This window comes from Lolium rigidum, chromosome 6, assembly GCF_022539505.1.
Source record: "Lolium rigidum isolate FL_2022 chromosome 6, APGP_CSIRO_Lrig_0.1, whole genome shotgun sequence".
NCBI lineage: Eukaryota > Viridiplantae > Streptophyta > Magnoliopsida > Poales > Poaceae > Lolium > Lolium rigidum.
In genome coordinates, this window is record NC_061513.1 from 260,316,541 (window position 1) to 260,336,625 (window position 20,085).

The 20,085-nt window shown below is 41.3% G+C and overlaps 3 protein-coding genes across 5 annotated transcripts; 2 read left to right on the top strand and 1 right to left on the bottom strand.

Annotated features, from left to right (window-relative positions):
• The first annotated feature begins 1,215 nt into the window (after positions 1-1,215).
• On the top strand, positions 1,216-8,277 carry LOC124659948 (serine/threonine-protein phosphatase 6 regulatory ankyrin repeat subunit A-like). 3 transcript variants are annotated; one of them, XM_047197752.1, is made up of 12 exons: positions 1,216-1,322; positions 1,443-1,496; positions 2,857-3,036; positions 3,142-3,273; positions 3,412-3,551; positions 3,958-4,044; positions 4,160-4,288; positions 5,322-5,474; positions 6,454-6,555; positions 7,388-7,555; positions 7,641-7,720; positions 7,924-8,277. In XM_047197752.1, exons 1-12 carry the CDS (start codon positions 1,277-1,279, stop codon positions 7,973-7,975), a joined length of 1,323 nt encoding a protein of 440 aa, XP_047053708.1. In that variant the 5' UTR covers positions 1,216-1,276; the 3' UTR covers positions 7,976-8,277. The 3 variants fall into 3 exon arrangements, with proteins under 3 accessions (XP_047053708.1, XP_047053710.1, XP_047053709.1); XM_047197753.1 differs by lacking the exons at positions 1,216-1,322; positions 1,443-1,496 and adding an exon at positions 2,139-2,216 and having other exon boundaries at positions 2,967-3,036; XM_047197754.1 differs by lacking the exons at positions 7,641-7,720; positions 7,924-8,277 and having other exon boundaries at positions 6,735-7,505.
• A 1,676-nt stretch (positions 8,278-9,953) lies between these two features.
• On the top strand, positions 9,954-11,219 carry LOC124659949 (reticulon-like protein B12). Its single transcript, XM_047197755.1, has 2 exons — positions 9,954-10,142; positions 10,263-11,219. The coding sequence occupies exons 1-2, from the start codon at positions 10,115-10,117 to the stop codon at positions 10,841-10,843; spliced, it is 609 nt and encodes a 202-aa protein (XP_047053711.1). The 5' UTR covers positions 9,954-10,114; the 3' UTR covers positions 10,844-11,219.
• Positions 11,220-12,887: 1,668 nt separating this feature from the next.
• On the bottom strand, positions 12,888-19,660 carry LOC124664026 (serine/threonine-protein phosphatase 6 regulatory ankyrin repeat subunit C-like). The gene is made up of 11 exons (XM_047201636.1): positions 19,537-19,660; positions 18,790-18,969; positions 18,546-18,677; positions 18,263-18,402; positions 17,626-17,712; positions 17,375-17,503; positions 15,881-16,033; positions 14,849-14,950; positions 13,521-13,688; positions 13,367-13,446; positions 12,888-13,138 (listed from the first exon to the last, which is right to left on the bottom strand). Exons 1-11 carry the CDS (start codon positions 19,658-19,660, stop codon positions 13,087-13,089), a joined length of 1,347 nt encoding a protein of 448 aa, XP_047057592.1. The 3' UTR covers positions 12,888-13,086.
• Positions 19,661-20,085: the final 425 nt, after the last annotated feature.

Here is a 20,085-nt window from a genome sequence, read left to right on the forward strand (position 1 = left end):
TGGGTTTCTAGCAGTATCTTCTATTTTCCTCCCTAATGTTTCTTTGGCAGCGGCTTCTGAAGCGTTGGCTATGAGGGAAGGTCTATTCCTGGCTAACCGTTTTAGTTGCAACAATGTTATAATGGAATCAGACTCAATGGAAACGGTGGATGCTTGTTCAGGAAGTTAAGTTTGGTGGGATAAATCATCGACCATCTTTGCAGATTGTCTTGATCTTGCAACCTTAATCGGTCTCTTTTAAACACTGTCCAAGAGAAGCCACTGGAGTTGCTCATGAGCTAGCTAGGAATAGTTTTTGTGACCAAAATTCTTGTAATTGGGTTGATGAACCTCCTAGCTTTATTATTAGCAAACTTGTAGATGATGTAACACACCGAGTGATTTGAAAGCAGCAAGTTTCGGACACATTTTTTTGACCAAGATACCTAAGAGGACTAAAAGATTTTTTTTTTGACAATCAATACCACATATATTCATAGCAACAAATAGTACATGGTAGAGATACATGAACGGACTCCAACTATTACAAAATAAAGTCTAAAAGATAGTAACAAATCTTCGAGGTCTTCAATTTCTTTCTTGTTCCAGAACACAATCTTGTACTCTTCTGAAGGCAGCCAAAGATATATAACGAACCATAGACCTGCAGCTGACGAAAGTTCTCCCATAAATTTTTGGCCGCAATGCCAAGGCTACGTGCACGCACACAACCATTAAAGCAGTCATACAACATCAGCAAGAATACCAACACCAATATATCAGGGAATAATAACCGACTAGCTTTGTCGTCGTCGATGGAGAGCCGAGAGTACGAATCACCATTGTCGAGGACGTAGCAGCCGGGACAAAAAACTGCGAGGATAATCCTTCTCGCGGCAACCACGACAAAAGATCCAAAATCGATCTGGCGAAGCAAAATCCGAATATCCATACCTAGATAATTATGATTGTTCAAAAGCACCATCCACGCCGGGAAGAAGAGGACGAAAAGATTTTTAATGAGATGACTTAATATTATGGTTTTAAAAGAAGTGGCTCGATTCCTCACCGCTCTAAAAGCGAGGAGTCCGGCTGGACCAGGTCTTTGTACTCCAAGTCCAAGGTCCGGTTCACGAGCCAGTCACCGGTGTCGGTAGTGCACCAACACCAGGCTCTTCCACTCTACTGCGCCATCCTCCTCGCCCTCCTCGCCAAAAAAACCCCACCTCCGCGCCGCGCAGGGCTCTCCTCCCATTCCTGCCGCCACCGGAAGCTTCCAGCAGCAGGCGACGGAGACATGGCGCCGCCCTTCATCTACTGCCCCTCCGACGACAGCAGCAACGGTACATACGTCGAGCCCTCGCTTCCCGTCCCGTCCCCCTCTCCGATTGCCCCTTCTCTCTGCCCTCTGGATGCGTTTCTAACTATTGGCGGCCGTGCCGTGCGCGCGCTCGTGTATGCAGATGAGAAGGCTGTCATCAAGGCGGCCATAGAAGGCAACCTCGGCCGCCTCAAAGGTACCCTTCTCCTTCTCCTCTTCGCCGCCGCATCCATGCCCGCCTATTTGTCCCAATTTGGGTGTTCGGTCCGTCCCAGTATACTACTGCGACGGTACTTAGTTTCTGCGTGCGCTGTGTTCGCGGGGTCGGAGCTTTATTCACACAGGCCGCATTGCCTCGCCTATCCCGGTCGCCTTCGGAAATAGTACTAGCAGTAGGAAAAAGTTCGAATATTTTCTGTCCCGTATGTCCTTCCTTGTTTTTTCCGGAGCTGTGGAAAGATCATGTGCCGGATTCTATTTTCTGTGATGCTAGTGAAGGTTGTCTTGATTTCAGTGGCCAAGCTATTATATCTTAGTACTTGCAAGGTATCATGATTCCGGATCAGACAAAATTCTGACTAGCAATATCTTTATCTTAACAATTCAGGGTGTAAATGTGACAACTTTTGATGCGGGGCTCGGTTTCTCTTTACATCCAGATTTGTTATTGTAGTCTAAGTACTCTGAATTGATATGCTGTCAAAGTTTTAACTTCACGCGTTAGATCGGTTCAATTGAACTCGATCGTGAGGTTCTTATGAATTGCGCACATGTTTTGTTGTTTCATTGTGTTCTCAACCCTATTAGTTTGGCTATATGCGTGATGAAGGGAAACGGCGACATGTCTGCGATTTTTTCTTTCAACGTGGATGGAGCTAATGCGTTGCATATCGCGGCATACAAGGGCCATCCGGAGGTTTGCAAGTATTTGTCCCAATTTGGGTGTTCGGTCGGTCTCAGTATACTACTGCGACGGTACTTAGTTTCTGCGTGTGCTGTGTTCGCGGGGTCGGAGGTTTGTTCACACTGACAGGCCGCATTGCCTCGCCTATCATCTTGTTACCGCTCGCCTTCGGAAATAGTACTAGTAGTAGGACAAAGTTCGAATCTTTTCTGTCCCGTACGTCCTTCCTTGTTTTTTCCGGAGCTGTGGAAAGATCATGTGCCGGATTCTATTTTGTGTGATGCTAGTGAAGGTTGTCTTGATTTCGTAAGTGGACAAGCTATTCTATCTTAGTACTTGCAAGGTATCATAATTCCGGATCAGACAAAATTCTGACTAGCAATATCTTTATCTTAACAATTCAGGGTGTAAATGTGACAACTTTTGATGTGGGGATCGGTTCCTCTTTACATCCAGATGTGTTATTGTGCGTAGTCTAAGTACTCTAAACTGATATGCTGTCAAAGTTTTAACTTCATGTGTTACATCGGTTCAGTTGACCTCATGAATTTCTTATGCATCGCGCACAGGTTTTCTTGTTTCATTGTGTCCTCAATCTTGTTGGTTTGGCTATTCATTTCGGTAATGCGTGATGATGTTTCTTTGGGGAAAGGTATTGTGAAGAGTCTTACCAAGGGAAACGGCGACATGTCTGCGATTTTTTCTTTCAACGTGGATGGAGCTAATGCGTTGCATATCGCGGCATACAAGGGCCATCTCGAGGTTTGCAAGTATTTGGTGGAGGAGCTTGGGGGAGATGGGAATGCTCCTGGATATGGAGCTCTAGCTCTAGGTCCTTCTCTATCTCTTTCTTCATCATTTAAATTGGTGGCTGCCATGTCAATGTCTCCTAGTTTGAGACCTGAGATTGTATTCATGATGTGCATTTTTTCTACAGGTTCAAGTCCGTTCATGATGTCTGCTCAGTCCTGTGATATTCCTACCTTCAAATATTTTCTTGATCGTGGTGGTGATCTAATGAAAGCAGATGACAAAAGACGCACAGCTCTCCACCATGCTGCGGGCTCAGGTGATGCCCCCAACACACACACTCACACTTAATTGCTGTAATTGGGTCAATTGTAGTACTAGTGATTATTTACTCTACTATGCTCAATTTGTTCAATCTTTGTGTCTATGACATACGGAATCATCTCATTCACCACAGGAAGTTGCAAGATAACAGAGTTCATCCTTTCCAAAGGAGTGCCAGTTGACTTGGACTGTGGCCGTGGAACCCCACTCTATGTGGCTGCTACAAACGAGCAAGATAAGACAGTGAAGATTTTACTGGACCACCACGCGAATGTATATGACCTCTACTGTTTCTTGTTTCTTCTGATAAATAGTTAATCTGGACAAATTGTTTTTAGTATGCAAACCTGTCAAATGACATGGACAAATATGTCTTAACGTGGGGGTGTTCAGTTGCTTACATAATTATTTTCTAGGTTTATGATGTTGAAGTGTGTTTCGTTTGACGGAGCAACCCATTCCAATTCTCAAACCAAACAAACAGTCGTTGTAGATCAGGATTGGGATTTGATGGTCCACTTACCATCGGGTCTCTTGAGCCAGAAAAACACACCAGTAGAATAGTAGATTATATGATGACATGGTTTTTAATTAGTATGTCCTTGTTTATCTCAAAAGAAACTCTTCAGTTCATCATGCCACATGTTTTTTTAATACATAACATAATACTTGCTATCAGCCTAACATCATTATTAGTGGTATTGGATCTCCCCTGCTGAGTGCTGTTATTTACCGTTCATTGAAGTGTGTGAAGCTACTCCTTAAGGTGAGTATTATCTTGATTATTAATCATTGCTATGTTATGATTTCGCTTACTCTACCTGCCTACCATCTCTGCCATGTGTTGATGCGCAACATGAACTGCATAATCCATTTTACAGGCTGGTGCCGATGTTAACTGCAAGGGTTCCATGGCTACTCCTCTGATTTTTGCCACGATGCAAGGAGGTTACACCAACTACATTAAGTTGCTACTGAAGGCTGGAGCAGATCCTAATATCCCCGATGATGTATGTTCTGTATATTTTCTAGATATTTTACTGACCTGGTATGCAGAATTTTAATATATTTTGCTAAAGCTTCTGGTGATACTACTATAGTACTACTATTATTATTCAACTTCTCTGATATTGTTGGGGAGCTATTTTGCCATGAGTTCAAGTTGCTTTGTGTTGTTGACTATGCTGATGCAAAATTTACTTGTGCCTAGTATAGCTGTCTTAACCTTCCAGTCAAACAGTCTTTGAAGGACCTATGAGGGCTCCTCCTAAGATTATAATATTGAACTTTTCTCAGATGTACTCATGCAGTAAACACTAATAATTGGACTTTTTCTAGCTTACCTTTTGCTGTTCTTCATCCTGTTGGTATTCTGTTTTTATTCTTTTACTCCGAGAACGTGTTTATATTAATGTTACCATCAGTCAAAGGACGAACTAAAACAAATCATATGCAGAAATAGTTCATGTTTTTATCTATATGTTTAGATGGGGACTCAGGTGTGTTGCCACTACAAATTCCTGTGGTGTGCCAGTCTCAACTTTCGCTGAAACTCCTCTCTTAGAAACCTTGTACTCCGTAAATGCTTTCTAGGTAAATTCTTGTTGAATCATTTGATGAAATATTCGTAGATCCTGGTTCTCTCCTGCAATGCATAGTTTCTATATATATATTACACTACGCCATGTTCATGTTCTTGTCCTAATATTCTACACTGGTGGTGAGAGTTGATGAGATACTGAGATATAAAATAGTATTATGTACTATTCTGGGTAGCAATATTTCTCCAATGTACTTATGGAGTAAAAACTGAAATAATTTTTCTTTTCTTATCTTAATGGATGTGGTTCTTCACCCCAATTGTTGGTATTCTCTCCTTGTTGATACATTTGATAAATATCGTGATCCTGGTTTTCCTGACAATATTATGATTTTCTACAATGATTGTATGCTACTAGTGATCACATTCTTTTGTTATAATCTCCTTAGTTTCAGTCTTTAACGGAACAAAATAACATATTTTTTTTCTATTTTGTTGCCCAGGTGGGTACATTGCCTATAGAGTATGCTGCATTACGTGATTGCATCGAAGAGGTTGAAATGTTGTTTCCTGTGACTAGCCCAATTCCAAATGCCCCAGACTGGAGTATTGAGGGAGTAATTTCTTATGCGAAAATTGAAGATGAAAAGCCAATAGTATGTTATCTTCTGTTCTCATGCTGTTTTCATACTGAATATTGGTTCAAAATTAAGCAGTTGTTTTCCTCTTCAGTCAACTGTGTCCATTCACTGTGCTGCAAGCTGTTGTTACTAGATGCATGACACATCTATACGAGAGGATCATTTATAACAGTTTTTTTTATATGTCCAGCTTGTGAAGATCATTTTAAAAAGAAGTTATTTAAGTTTTGATTAGCTGAGAACAAACTACAAACTGTCATTTAGAAGCATAATATGATGAAGAAGAGATAATATCTGGCCCTGGTCTAATGACATGGATGCCAACAATAGACATGATGAAGACATGAAACCATGTGATGTATGCACTATCAGTTTGGTAACAGATCATAATATGAATAACCCTGGATTGTAATGAAGAGAAAATGCTAATGAAACTCTGGTTGTTTGCCGGATAATAGGTTAAAATTATTGAGGAAAAAAGTTACTGCTGCTTCCAAGGTTGAAAAATACGAGCACCTTTACACCTGATAAGATAAACTCTTAAGATAAGGCAATTGATTCACTGTTTGCAAAACGATATTTGCGTATAAATTGCACGGCAGTGTCAGTTCTGGTAATTTCCATTAGGTTGTCATGGTGTAGACACTGGTGCAAATCTCGTAATGCTATAGAATAGTTAGATGCTTTTTATCTAGTAACTACAGGCAGTTGCACAGAAGTCCCTTTAAGACCTCGACTTTTGGGTTTGATCTAAATAAAACTCGGCACCACTGATCTCTGAACCAATGAATTATTCAGCTACACCGTTGTAGAAACTTCTACGGCTAAACCAGATTTTGGACTTCGAGCAATAGCAAAATTTATTTACCATACTCCCTCCGATCCGTAAAACTAAAGCCCCGACACTTCATAATGGATCAGAGGGAGTAGTAAATAATGATTATAATTCCAAAAGCTAAATATTTTATTCCTGTTTCTTCTACTTATTGTCCAGGAGCAAAGGCACCTTGAAAGAAGAACTGCTTTGTTCAAGTCCCAGGCTGATACGGCATTCAGGCAGAAGGAGTATAAGATGGCATCACACTTTTATGGTTTGGTAAACCTCTTGCACTTTATGTCCTTATCTATGATGGTTTAGAAGATCAAATTCTGTTATTTATAGGAACTTAAATAATGATTAGGTCTGAGACCAAGGGTCATCTAAAATGAATATGATATGAAGCCACTTTTCATTAAGAATATGCTAAAATTAACTTATTTTACTATTTGGGGAAGAATGAAAGAAGATTACAGCATGGAGTCCATTTAAGGGGGCAACAAGGGAACTAATAAAAGCAACGGTTTCCTCGATGCATATCTTGATTATATATATGGTACAACAAACGGGTCACATGTAAACACTAGGTAGTGTTCATTCTTATCTACTAATATACTGCTTGTTAATTTGCCATCTATATTGTGCATAACATGACAGGTGTTCTGTCACTGATTGGGACTGATCTTAACTGACGGATATTAATATGCATGGCAAACGTACTTGACTTCAATTAAGAAACTCTGACATCATCCACGCATGCTAAAAAGATGACTTAATCAAACTTCGTTGATGTCTTACATCTCGAGAATCTATGAGAAGTTTGTTTATCCTTGGCCAATATGAATCTTTGATATGGTTGTCTACTTTTTGGTTAGTTTTTTGATGTGATGAATGATGATTGATGACTACATGTAAAGTAATAAAATGGCTTCCATAAGCCATTCTGATGTACTACCGGGTAGTAAAGTTGTAGATAGTTTTCTACCTGGTTGCATGCATGAAATCCCGTGAATAAGTGTTCATATAGAACTTTTGTAGGCCATCTAAAATGGAACTTATGTGTGTCATCTTTGAGAATAATATTTGCATGACTTGTCATGCTTGACCATAGGCAATAGCCCATGGAAAGAGTGCAACACTGTATGCAAACAGGAGTCTTTGTAAGCTGCTCATGGCCGATGGTGACGGTGCTTTGTCAGATGCTCTCAAGTGCAGAATGCTGAGACCTAAGTGGGCAAAAGCTTGCTTCCGTCAAGCTGCAGCTCACATGCTACTCAAGGTGCGTCTAGCTTACCAATGTGTCCAGTTATCTCATGCTGATCCATAGTCTGCTCACGTTTCTTCAATCTGCTCTGCACTCCCAGGAATATAAACAAGCCTGTGATGCTCTCGAAGATGCACAAAGAATGGATCCTGGGAATGCTGAGATTGATGTTCAATTACGGTAACCTAATATCTTTTGGTTATCTGTTTCGGTTTCGAGTTTCTTCTAAATGCTAGTATGTTCTTAGGTCGCTTATGCGTGTCAGTGCAAGTCCTTTCACCACTTGTGCCTCCGTAAAGAGGAATCGTGTAGTTATTGAGTTGCATAGTGTGGAAGTTTTCGTAGAGCTGACATTTCAATTCCATCCGGCTGGATTCCTGTAGGAAAGCGCGGGAACTCATGAAGAATACTCCTGGCGATGATGGTGAGCAATGAGGCGTGCGCGTGCGCATTGGACTGCAGGCTGCAACATGTTCCAGTTTTCACTGAAGTAGAACTAGCAGGAACTTCTAGAACTAGTAGGAACTTCTAACCCTAGTGTTTTGATAGGGGCCAAAACTCTCAGGCCGGGGCATATCTTTTTTCTAAAAAGGTACCGGAACTCTCAGAAATTCATGGGCATCTTGGGTCTGCCTAAGACGACTATGAAATAGTCTTGTCGGACCGTGGATTTTGCTGGCAGTATGCAATTTCTTTGCTTCTAGACGAGTATGTTTGCATTTCTAATTATGGAACTAACAGATTAAAATGCAATATCAACGTTGATTGAAGTGAACTCACGCCCTCTGACAGAATCCAGCTGTTCAGGCCTATTTGCTTGCTTCATGTGTGTTTCAATTTTTTTTACCAAAGCTCTTTATATTAGATTTGATCCTGCAGTTGATCAAGTAATTCTGCAATTTTAAAATAATTTTATTCGGGGTAGAAATATTGTGAATGGAGTTATGACTTTGCATGAAGTTTTACATGAATCCAGAATTAAAAAGTAACAAGGATTAGTGTTTAAAATTGACTTCAAGAAGGCCTATGATAAAGTAAATTGGGATTTTTCTTTACTTGTATTGAGCTTTGTGGGTTTAATTCCACTTGGTGTGGACGGATAAAGCAAAGCCACATGGTACCCTTTGTTTGAAAATTAATAGTATCTTGGTTAGATACTTTGGCAACCACAAGGGGTTAGACAGGGATCTTGTCACTTGGCAGATTACAGTGAGCGATTGCGACACTTGGAAGAATATTGTGCTTCCACACCGATGCAATATGGAGGCCAACTGTTTTGGAAAGTGAATTTCGTGATACATTATCGTCTCCGCGATCCCTCGGTTATTCATATTCTTGAGCTCTTTACTTGCTTATGTACTTTGTAGTAGTATTCGTGCTTGATGTTATATATCTTGCTATGATATGTTGTTCATGTTCCGTCTGGTGTACCCTTTTGCGTGTGCCATATGTTGTCCATGTAAACGTTTTAATCGAGTTAGATGCGATATAGACTTTCCAAGAGTTTAGTGATTTTTTGGACAAATTTTCTTTCAATAGGTTTTCATACTAAATAGAAGTTCTATAGCTACAAAACAGAATTTCCTCAAAAGTTCAGGGTTTGAAAAGGTTGACTTTATTCTGCTGTATTCTAGCACTAACTTCATACTGTAGTATTTAGCAGGAGATTCATGAATCGCTAGCATATATGCTAGATAAAGTAGACAGCTAATGTTATGGGCCGTTACTGGTGGTTCATTGTCTATAGTGTTGTAATTGGAATCCAAGTTTTTGTGATAACCGTGTTGTTTATTGTTAAACCTTATAAGATCGCAGATGAGTTTGAAGAAAAATTGCACATCCAAGAGCTAAACGGATTGAAAAAAAACAGTTATATTCCCTCTGTTCCCTATTATTGATACTGATTTAGAACAGACGGAGTAGCACTTGCTAAAGGAACAACAAGCATATCCAGATTTCAGGAGAAAAAGGAAAATATCAAGTGAGAAAAAAAAACTGCTACGAGGTACATCACATAACACAAACAGGTTTACCTCAGCAAAATGATGTTGGTGAGTAACCATCGTTACTGATAATTTAATGATGTTAAGACTTCTGCTTTCATAGACCCCAAATCTCTAAACAGCATAAACTCCGGAATGGGTATCATGGTATCGTTTAATCTCAGTTATTCTATCTCTAATTTAGGTATCGGTTTAATCTCATTCGTTCTTGTGTTTCACTTAGACAAAAAGTTTCAGTTTTGGACATCTATGGGCAGAAGCGGTTAATGATTAGACCTTTAGACTGAGATTACGTTCGTGTGTATTTAGAGAACTAAGATGAAGAAAAAAAGACAAGTATCAGTCGGAAATTAGAGAGGAGGAGACAGGAGTGAGTGACAGGTAGTATGATTGATTGTGTGTGTGGTAGACTGGTAGTTGGTCTGGAAGCCAGGTGGAATGGCCCACGTCCCAGCTCATTCTTGGTCGCATTGGTTGGGAAAGTGAATTGCACGTCTTGTTCTGGAAGACTCGGTTGCTTGAACAATCCAATCAAAATTGCGTTCTTTCTTCCCCCTCGAGTAATTGATCCATGGATCGCCGCCATGCCGGAGAATTCGGTTAGTAATCCATCTCCATCTCCGCCTCTTGATTTGATTTCTGTATCTCGATGATCGGCGGGTACAAGAAAGAGCAAGACTACAGGCCTAATGAATCGCAAAATCGAATGGCAATCGCAGTGGTGGACGTGGTGCTGTGGCGGCGGGGCCGGGCCGAGGTGAGCGCCCTGGCCCTGGCGGCCACCGTCTCCTCCTGGACCATCCTCGGCGCCGGAGCCGGCGGAGGGTACACGGCGGTGTCGCTGTCCTGCAACGTGCTGCTCCTCCTGCTGACGGTCCTCTTCGCGTGGTCCAAGGCGGCGCGTCTCCTCAACCGGCCGCTGCCGCCGGTCCCGGACCTGCAGCCGGCGGTGGACGGATTCACGTCCCTGCTCCACTCCGGCCTCACTGACCTCTCCGCCGCCTTCAGCCGTGTCGCGCGCGGCGAGCCCGACTCGGGCGGCCTCTTCTGCCGGGTCGCCCTCTGCCTCGCCGCCGCCTCCCTCCTCGGCGGCCTCGCCCAAGACCTTCCCACCTTCTGCTACGCCAGCGCCGTCGTCGCCCTGACGGTGCCGGCCCTGTACCAGAGGTGCTCCATGGAGCGGTACGCGAGGCTGGCGTGCCTGAACCTGTACAGGTACGAGCTGGTGTACCAGAGCTTCTCCCTCAGATGCTACCTCAGCGCCAGGGACTACCTCATTGAGCTGCTCAAGGAACCATGATGAACTAGTTTGCTCTACTATACTACTGATAGTTTGGATTGTTTGGGCTTGTTTGCTCTGAGTTTTTTCTAGTCTTCACTGCCTATGGGTGATTGATTGATTGATTTTGATGCTAATGGTTTGCTGGCATTTGGATGGACTTGTTTGTCTTGTCACCCTCTTCTAAACCTCCAGTTTCATTGTGCAAGGCTCTTCATCTTGCACAGAAGACAGTCAACACCATAAGTCCATAATCAAAAGTGGCGGAAACAGAGTACTTGTTTGCTCTAGTATAGTACTGATAGTTTGCATTGTTTGGGCTTGTTTGGTCTGAGTTTTTCTAGTCTTCACTGCCTATGGGTCATTGATTGATTGATTTTTGATGCTAATGGAGTAATGGTGTGCTTGTATTTGAAAGGACTTGTTTGTTTGTCTTGTCACTTTCCTCTGGATAGAAAGCTTGCTAAATTATCCATTCTTAAACCTCCAGTTTCTTGTGCAAGGTTCTTCATCTGGCACAGAAGCTGCAGATCAAGTGTCCAGGACAGACTAGGAAACCATCTCCAGGACAGGATCTCCTTCTTTACATTCACAGATATCACATCCAGTACCACCTTACCTGCAACATTCAAACACCATAATCAGGAATGGTGGGAAACAGAATACTTTGGTTCAATGCTAGCCAGCACGTATGACATGCCGTTCTATGTTTTCCAGCGCATGAAAGAATCTCACCGACTAGTTCTACAGACACCCATATATATCCATGGAGTAGTTTCAAGGTGCTAACTAGCTCTACCTAGGCTTTTTTACAGATACAGACAGAAAGACGGTTTAACCCCCACAACAGCATCAAAAGAGAGCATCAACGGAAGACCATGGTGCTCTGGACTTTCTCGTGCAGCTCCGGCACCCTGCCTGCGGACGTGTGCTCTCCTCCCTGCCTCAGTGACGTGTCTGACATTTTTTCTCTTGCTAAAGGGAAATAAATCAATACATCAAGAAGATATCAAGTATATAGCTATACCAACTCAGGTAAGTCAAGATACGGTGGATACACATATATATAAATTAATAAAATAATATTGCATCTAGGTGTCAAACGGAAGCAATGAAAGGCATGACACAGTAACTAACCACATCAAGCACCACACAAGACAACACACAGAGTGCCAGAAAAGTCCTCCAACCGCCACACCTTCTACGAGAATGACACATAAGCGTCACCATTGCCGAATCCAAACAACAAAGACCAGATCATGGTGAAAATGTTTCGCTTTATCCAGCTCATCCCCCGCGGGCGACCTCAGGGCAAACCCTATCTCCTTCATCGAGTCCTCCTCTCAATGGCATGACCATATTGGCTAGATCAACGAACTTGCCGCCATCTCAACGGCCATAGTAGTGCACCATTTTGTGCCAAGGACATGCCATGCCACCTCCTTCAGCCTACGGTGACACAATCCCTGCCGAGAGACCTTGGGCAAGGTTGATAAAATCCCCAATCCCTGCCGAGTTCCAGCTACATGAGAGAAGTTTCCTAACTCATGCCCACATAAATCTAGGAAGGTGAGATCTGAAGAAGATGTGGTCGCAGTCCTCCAGATCACCACAAAGTGCACTACTTCCATCGGTAGGGCCATTCCTCTTGGCACCTAGATCCACGAAGGCCATGCTCCCACACCATCAATATCCGCCAAAACTACGCTGATGAGCTACCCATCACCTCCATAGCCCATCCAGCCACTGAGCCACCTGCCACCTCTGATAGTTGGTAAACGTTGAAGCAAGTAATAAGGTTAATAAGAAGCTGTATGCATCTATTGATGCAAAGACATGGGTATTCCCATCTCGAAAAAAAACCTTTGATAGTTGGTTAGCAACAGCGATGGCTGGTGAGCAGCTACTTAGTGTGAGTTGTGGCTAGTTAGAGATGCAAACATACTCGTCCAGTACAATTATCCACTGCCGGACAAGACTATTTCATACATAGTCGTCCTAGCAGCCTGCATATGATTGAATTTTTAGTTTCGGTTCCTTTTTAGAAAAAGGACATACCCCGGCCTGAGAGTTCTGGTTCTTATCAAAATACTAGGATTAGAGGTTCCTACTAGTTCTACTTCAGTGAAAACTGGAACATGTTGCAGCCCGGCCTGACAGTTTTGGTTCCTATCAAAACACTAGGATTAAAAGCTCCTACTAGTTCTACTTCAGTGAAAACTGGAACATGTTGCAGTCTGCAGTCTAATGCGCACGTCCACACCTCACTGCTCGACACCATCGCCAGGAGGATTCTTCATGAGTTCCCTAGCTTTCCTGCAGGAATTTTCAACCGGATGGAATGGAAATGTCAGCTCTACCATAACATCCTCACTGTGCAACTCAATAACTACACAATTCCTCTTTACGGAGGCACAATTGGTACACAAGACACAAGCACTTGCGGAAGGACTTGCACTGACGGTACATAAGCACTTGTAAAATCATGCTAGCATTTGGAAGAAACTCGAAATCGAAAGAGATAAGCAGAAGATAATAGATTACCGTAATTCAATCTCAATCTCAGCATTCCCAGGATCCATTTTTTGTGCATCTTCAAGAGCATCACAGGCTTGTTTATATTCCTGGCAGATCAAGGAACGTGACTAGACTATAGACCAGTATGAGATAACTGAACACACTGGCAAGCTAGACACACCTTGAGTACCATGTGAGCTGCAGCTTGACGGAAGCAAGCTTCTGCCCACTTAGGTCGTAGCATTCTGCACCCAAGTGCATCTGACAAAGCACAATCACCATCGCCCATGAGCAGCTTACAAAGACTGCTGTTTGCATACAGCATTGCACTCTCCCCAATATCTATTGCCTACGATCAAACAGATAAGTCATGCAAATGTTGTTCTCAGCTGAAAATGATGACCTACAGAAGTTCTATGTGAACACTTATTCAGGGGCTTTCACGCATGCAACCAGGTAGAAAACCATCTAATAGTACATCAGAAAAGCTTACAGAATACATTCTATTCCTTTACATGTGAGGTAATCAATCATCAGTATCACATCTAATACATTTACCGAAAAGTAGACAGCCATGTCAAAGATTCATATTGGCCAAGGATAAACAAACTTCTCATAGATTCTTTAGATGTAAGACAATCAACAAAGTTTGATGAAGTCATCTTTTTAACATGCCTGGATGATGTCAAACAAGTTTCTTATGTGAAGTAAGTATGCTTGCCATGCATATTAATATCCATCAGTTAAGATCAGTCCCAATCAGTATGTCCAACATACATGGGAAATTAACAAGCAGTATATTGGTACATAATATGAACACTACCTAGTATTTAAACGTCACCCATTTGTTGTTTCATATATATAATCAAGATATGCATCGAGGAAACTGTTGGTCAGACCTAATCATAATTTAAGTTGGTCTTTAGGGATATATTCATGTCAGAATACATGACACTTCATTCGAAATAGATGGAATCATTGTCTGCCGTTTATTATCAATTACTCCCACCATACCGGTTTGTAAGCCTGAGAAAAAATTTGACCATTAATTTGATCAACAAAATATGAGATATATGCCAAAAAAAATTATACCATTGGAAACTTCTTTGGAATATGAATCCAATGGTATGTGTTTTGAAGCATATATCTCATATTTTGTTGACCAAATTAATTGTCAAAATTTTCTCGAATCACGTAATGGGCTTATAAACTGGTATGGAGTGAGTACAATGTTTTTTCTGGCTTTTTTTCCAATCAAGGCTCAAATGTTACATTTAAAAAACGGATAGATATCCCAAGTGGTTAATAATATAAATTACAGTTGAGAAAACAAAACTAATTAGGAAAGAATGCTCTCCAATTTGTTCCTATAATGACAAAATTTATCTTCTAAACCATCATAGATAAGGACAAAGTGCAAGAGGTTTACCATGTTAGAGTACTTCTACCAACCAACTACCTCAAATGACCGATCTAATAGGAAGTGGACATATAATATACTTAACATACCAAATCATGAAACTGTGATGCCATCTTATACTCCTTCTGCCTGAATGCCATATCAGCCTGTGACTTGAACAAAGCGTTTCTTCTTTCAATGTGCCGTTGCTCCTAGACAATAAGTAGAAGAAACAGCAATTAAATATTTAGATTTTGGAATTAATCATTATTTGATATGATAAATAAATTCTCTGTTGCTCAAAGTCCAAATTCTGGTCTAGCCCTAGGAGTATCCAAAACGGTGTGGCTGAATGTTTCATTGGTTCAGAGATCAGTGATTCCAAGTTTTATTTTGACCAAACCAAAAGTTGAGGTCTTAATTAAAGGGACTCCTGTGCAACTGGCTGTAGTTACTAGATAAAGACAACGTACCAGAGAGCATCTAACTATTCTTTATAATTACGAGATTTGAGTGCTCTACACCATGACAAGTTAATGGCAGTTACCAGAACTGACACTGCCATACAATTTACATGCAAATATCGTTATGCAAAAAACCAAGAAGTTGCCTTATCTTAAGAGTTTATCTTATCGGGTGTAAATGTGCCCGTACTTTTCAACCTTGGAAGCAACAGTAACTTTTTTCCTCAATGATTTCAATATATTATCCAGCACCAGAGTTTGGTGAGCATTTTCTATTCCTTACAAACCAGGGCTATTCATATTATGCTCTGTTACCGAATTGACAGCGCATACATCTACAGGTTCATATCTTCATGATGTCTATTGTTGGCAGCCTTGTTATTAGGCCAGGGCCAGATACTATCTCTTTTTAAGTCTAAATGACAGTTTGTAGTTTGTTATCAGCTAATCAACACTTAAATAACTTCTTTTTGAAATGATCTTCAGAAGTTAGAAATCTTTTTTTTAAACCTGTTATAAATAAGTCGCAATCCTCTAATTATAGATGACTTGTCATGCATATAGTAACAACAGCTTCCAGCACACTGAATGGACACATTTGACTGAAGAAGAAAACAATTGCTTAGTTCTGAACCGATATTCAGTATGAAAACAGCATGAGAGCAGAAGATACCATACTATTGGCTTTTTATCTTCGATTTTTGCAAAAGAAAATACTCCCTCGATACTCCAGTCTGGGGCATTTGGAATTGGGGTAGTCACAGGAAGCAACATTGCAACCTCTACCACGCAACCACGTGATGCAGCATACTCTATTGGCAACCTGCCCATCTGGGCAACAAAAGGAAAATAATATGTCATTTTCTTTTAAGAAGTATCGACCCCTATCCCGCGCAAAACGGGAGCTTCATGCATCGGGCTGCCCTTTTTCTTTTAAGAAGTATCAACATCATTAAAGAATGAAACTAAAGAGATTATAAAAAAAGAATGTAATCATCATTGTAGAAAAGTAAAATAGTGTCAGAAAAACCAGGATCACGATATTTATCAAATGTTTCAGCAAGGAGAGAATACCGACAATTGTTATGAAGAACCACATCCATTAAGCCAATAAAAGACAATTTATTTCAGTTTCTATTCCATAAGTACATTGGAGAAATGCTGCTACCCAGATTCCTAGAATATTACATAATACTTGGTGATATCTCAGTATATCATCAACTCTCACCAACAGTGTAGAACAGGAACTCATATAGAATATTAGCACAATAACTTGAACATGACATCATGTCCAATCTATGTAGAAAATTACACATTGCAGGAGAGAACCAGGATCTACGAATATTTTATCAAATGATTTCAACAAGGAGTTATCCAGCAAGCATTTACAAGGTTCCGAAGAGAGGAATTTCAGCAAAAGTTGAAACTTGGACATACAAATAAAAAAACAAGAAGTGGTTCTGCATATGATTTGTTTTAGCTCGTCCCTTGGATGATGGTAACATTAACATAAACAGGTTTTTGGAGTAAGAGAATGAAACAGAATAACAACAGGATGAAGAACAGCACGGTAAGCTAAGAAGAGACCATTTATTATAGTGTTTACTGCATGCGTGTACATTTGAGGAATGCTGCTACATACCTAGAATGGTAAATAGTGAGATCTAGCATCTCATAAACTGTTAAGTTAAGCAATGATATAAACTTATTTAAAAACCAGAAAATATTGATATATGTTGGGTACTGTTGTGTCTAAGCAACATATGACATATATATATGCTGGAACGGAATAGGCATGTCCTTCCATACGAACTCAATAATTGATGATCTACAGAAAATAACAAGTCTATTGATATAGACCATTGTGAATTGGGCTATATTCCAGTGGTGGATGTGCAGTGAGGTCACCCCTCCCACCAGAATTGAAATCCTGTGGGGCGAATAATGCTCTTAGGAGGAGCTCTCGTAGTCCTTCAAAGACTGTTTGAATGGAAGGTTCACAACTATGCCAGGCACAATTAAACTTTTGCATTAGCATGGTCAACGACACAAAGCGACATAAACTCATAGCTAAATAGCTCTCCAACATTAACAGAGCAGAAGATTTAGCAGAATATATTGAAATTCTGTATACCAGGTCAGTAAAATATCTAGCATATTTACAGAACATACATCATCAGGAATATTAGGATCTGCTCCAGCCATCAGTAGCAACTGAATGAAGTTGGTGTAACCTCCTTGCATCGTTGCAAATACCAGAGGAGTAACCATGGAACCCTTGCCATTAACATCAGCACCAGCCTGTAAAATGGATTATGCAATAGAATGTTCATGGCGCACATCAACACATGACAGAGATGGTATACAAGTAGAGTAAGCAAAATCATAACATAGCAATGATTAATAATCAAGATAATACTCACCATAATGAGTAGCTTCACGCACTTGAATGAACGGTATATAATAGCACTCAGCAGGGGAGCTCCAATACCACTAATAATGATGTTAGGCTGAAAGCAAGGCATTATGTTCTGTATTAAAAAAACGCATGCGGCGATGAACTCAAGAGTTACTTTTGAGATAAACTCTATTCTACTGGTGTGTTTTGTGGCTCGAGAGACCCAATGGTAAGTGTACAATCAAATCCTAATCCTGACCTGCCACGATTGTTTGGTAAGGATGCAAGTGGCTCTTTAGTTCAATCAAAGGAACTAAATTTCTACAAATCACATTTTTTTATGAAAATCAGTTCATTTGTTTGAACTAGAAAAAGTTAGAGGGTAACCTAAGGGTCACAAACTTGCATATCTATTGTTTGGTTTGAGAATTGGAATGGGTTGCTCCGTCAAATCAAACACACTTCAATCTCTCTATTCAATGTCATAAACCTTGAAAATGATTATGCACTGCAATATTTATGTTTGTTTTAGTACAAGCAACTAAAACAGCCCCACGTTAAGACATATTTGTCCATGTCATTTAACTGGTTTGGAAACTGAAAGCAATCTGTCCAAAGTAATTATTAATCAGAAGAAATTAGAAACAACAGAGGTCATATACATTCGCATGGTGGTCCAGTAAAATCTTCAGTGTCTTATCTTGCTCATTTGTAGCAGCCATGTAGAGTGGGGTTCCACGGCCACAGTCCAAGTCGACTGGCACCCCTTTTGAAAGAAGAAACTCTGTTATCTTGCAACTTCCTGTGGTGAATGAGATGATTCAGTACGTCATGTAGACACAAAGATTGAACAAATTGAACACATAGTAGAGTAAATAATCACTAGTACAATTGACCCAGTTACAGCAATTAAGTGTGAGCTAGTGTGTGTGACGGGGGCAGCACCTGAGCCCGCAGCATGGTGGAGAACTGTGCGTCCTTTGTCGTCCGCTTTCATTAGATCACCACCACGATGAAGAAAATATTCGAAGGTAGGAAAATCACCCGACTGAGCAGACATCATAAACGGAGTCGAGCCTGTACAGAAAAAAAAATGCACATCATGAATACAATCTCAGGTCTCAAACTGGGAAACGTTGACATGGCAGCCACCAATTTAAAGAATGAATAAAGAGATAGAGAGAAGGACCTAGAGCTAGAGCTCCATATGCAGGAGCATTCACATCTCCCCCAAGCTCCTCCACCAAATACTTGCAGACCTTCAGATGGGCATTGTATGCCGCGATATGCAACACATTAGCCCCATCCGTGTTGAAAGAGAAAATCGCAGACAGGTCGCCGTTTCCCTTGGGAAGACTCTTCACAATACCTTTCCACATCATCACGCATAACCGAAATGAATAACCAAATTAAGAAGATTGAAAACAGAATCAGAAAATCTGAACATGTGGTTAAAACTTTGACAACATATCAGTTTAGAGTAGTTGATCAAGTACAAGACAAATCTGGATGTGAAGAGAAACCGATCCCATCATCAAAAGTTGTCACATTAATCCTGAATTGTTAAGATAGAAAGATTTCTAATTAGAATTTTGTTTGATCCGGAATCATGCATGATAGCTTGCAATTACTAGATAGAATAGCCTGGTCATCGCTGCTAATCCAACTACGTACATGTTTCTGAACACATTGCCAAATCAAACAATTTTTATATATACAGCAGCTTATGAAATCAAGACAAGCTTAACTAGCATCACAGAAAATAGAATCCTACACATGATGTTTCCACAGATCCTGAAAAAAGAATGATGGACGGGACAGAATATAGAACTTTTTCTTTCGTACTAGTATTTCCGAAGTCGAGGGGTAAAAGATGATAGGCGAACAAGAACAAACCTCCGACCTCGCGAACACAGCACACGCACAAACTAAGTACCGTCTAACACAGTCTGGGACCGACTGAACCCAAATTGGGAAAAATAGGCGGGCATGGGCGAAGAGGAGAAGGAGAGAAGGGTACCTTTGAGGAGGCCGAGGTTGCCGTCCATGGCCGCCCTCATGGTAGCCTTCTCATCTGCATACACGAGCGCGCGCGCGCACGGCACGACCGGCAATAGTTAGAAACGCAATCATATCCAGAGGCGAGAGAGAGGGGGGGCAATCTATCGGAGAGGAGGACAGGACAGTATGTACCGTTGCTGCTGTCGTCGGAGGGGCAATAGATGAACGGCGGCGCCATGTCTTCGCCGTCGCCTGCTTCTGGAAGCTTCCGGGGGCGGCAGGAATGGGAGAAGAGCCCTGCGCGGCGCGGAGCAGGTGGGGTTTTTGGCGAGTCCGGTGAACGAGACAGACCCTGGACTTTCTTTTTTGACCTGCAGACCCTGGACCTGGAGCAGGAAGACCCGGTCCAGCTGTCCCAGGGAACGACCAGGGCCGACCCTTGGGGGGGTCTGGCTGGCGGGGCGGCCGCCCCGGGCCCAGAAAA

What these genes read in the sequence shown, in the direction of transcription:
- LOC124659948 (XM_047197752.1), top strand. Translation starts at nt 1,277, where the DNA reads ATGGCGCCGCCCTTCATCTACTGCCCCTCCGACGACAGCAGCAACG. An exon ending in TACTGGACCACCACGCGAAT is followed by an intron (nt 3,552 to 3,957) that starts GTATATGACCTC and finishes ACTTGCTATCAG; the next exon opens with CCTAACATCATTATTAGTGG. An exon ending in TTGAAGATGAAAAGCCAATA is followed by an intron (nt 5,475 to 6,453) that starts GTATGTTATCTT and finishes CTTATTGTCCAG; the next exon opens with GAGCAAAGGCACCTTGAAAG.
- LOC124659949 (XM_047197755.1), top strand. Translation starts at nt 10,115, where the DNA reads ATGGATCGCCGCCATGCCGGAGAATTCG. An exon ending in CCGCCATGCCGGAGAATTCG is followed by an intron (nt 10,143 to 10,262) that starts GTTAGTAATCCA and finishes TGGCAATCGCAG; the next exon opens with TGGTGGACGTGGTGCTGTGG.
- LOC124664026 (XM_047201636.1), bottom strand. Translation starts at nt 19,660, where the DNA reads ATGAGGGCGGCCATGGACGGCAACCTCGGCCTCCTCAAAGGTACCCTT. An exon ending in CAGCTCACATGGTACTCAAG is followed by an intron (nt 13,447 to 13,520) that starts GTGTGTCTAGCT and finishes TTGATCTGCCAG; the next exon opens with GAATATAAACAAGCCTGTGA. An exon ending in GAGATTGAGATTGAATTACG is followed by an intron (nt 13,139 to 13,366) that starts GTAATCTATTAT and finishes AAATTCCTGCAG; the next exon opens with GAAAGCTAGGGAACTCATGA.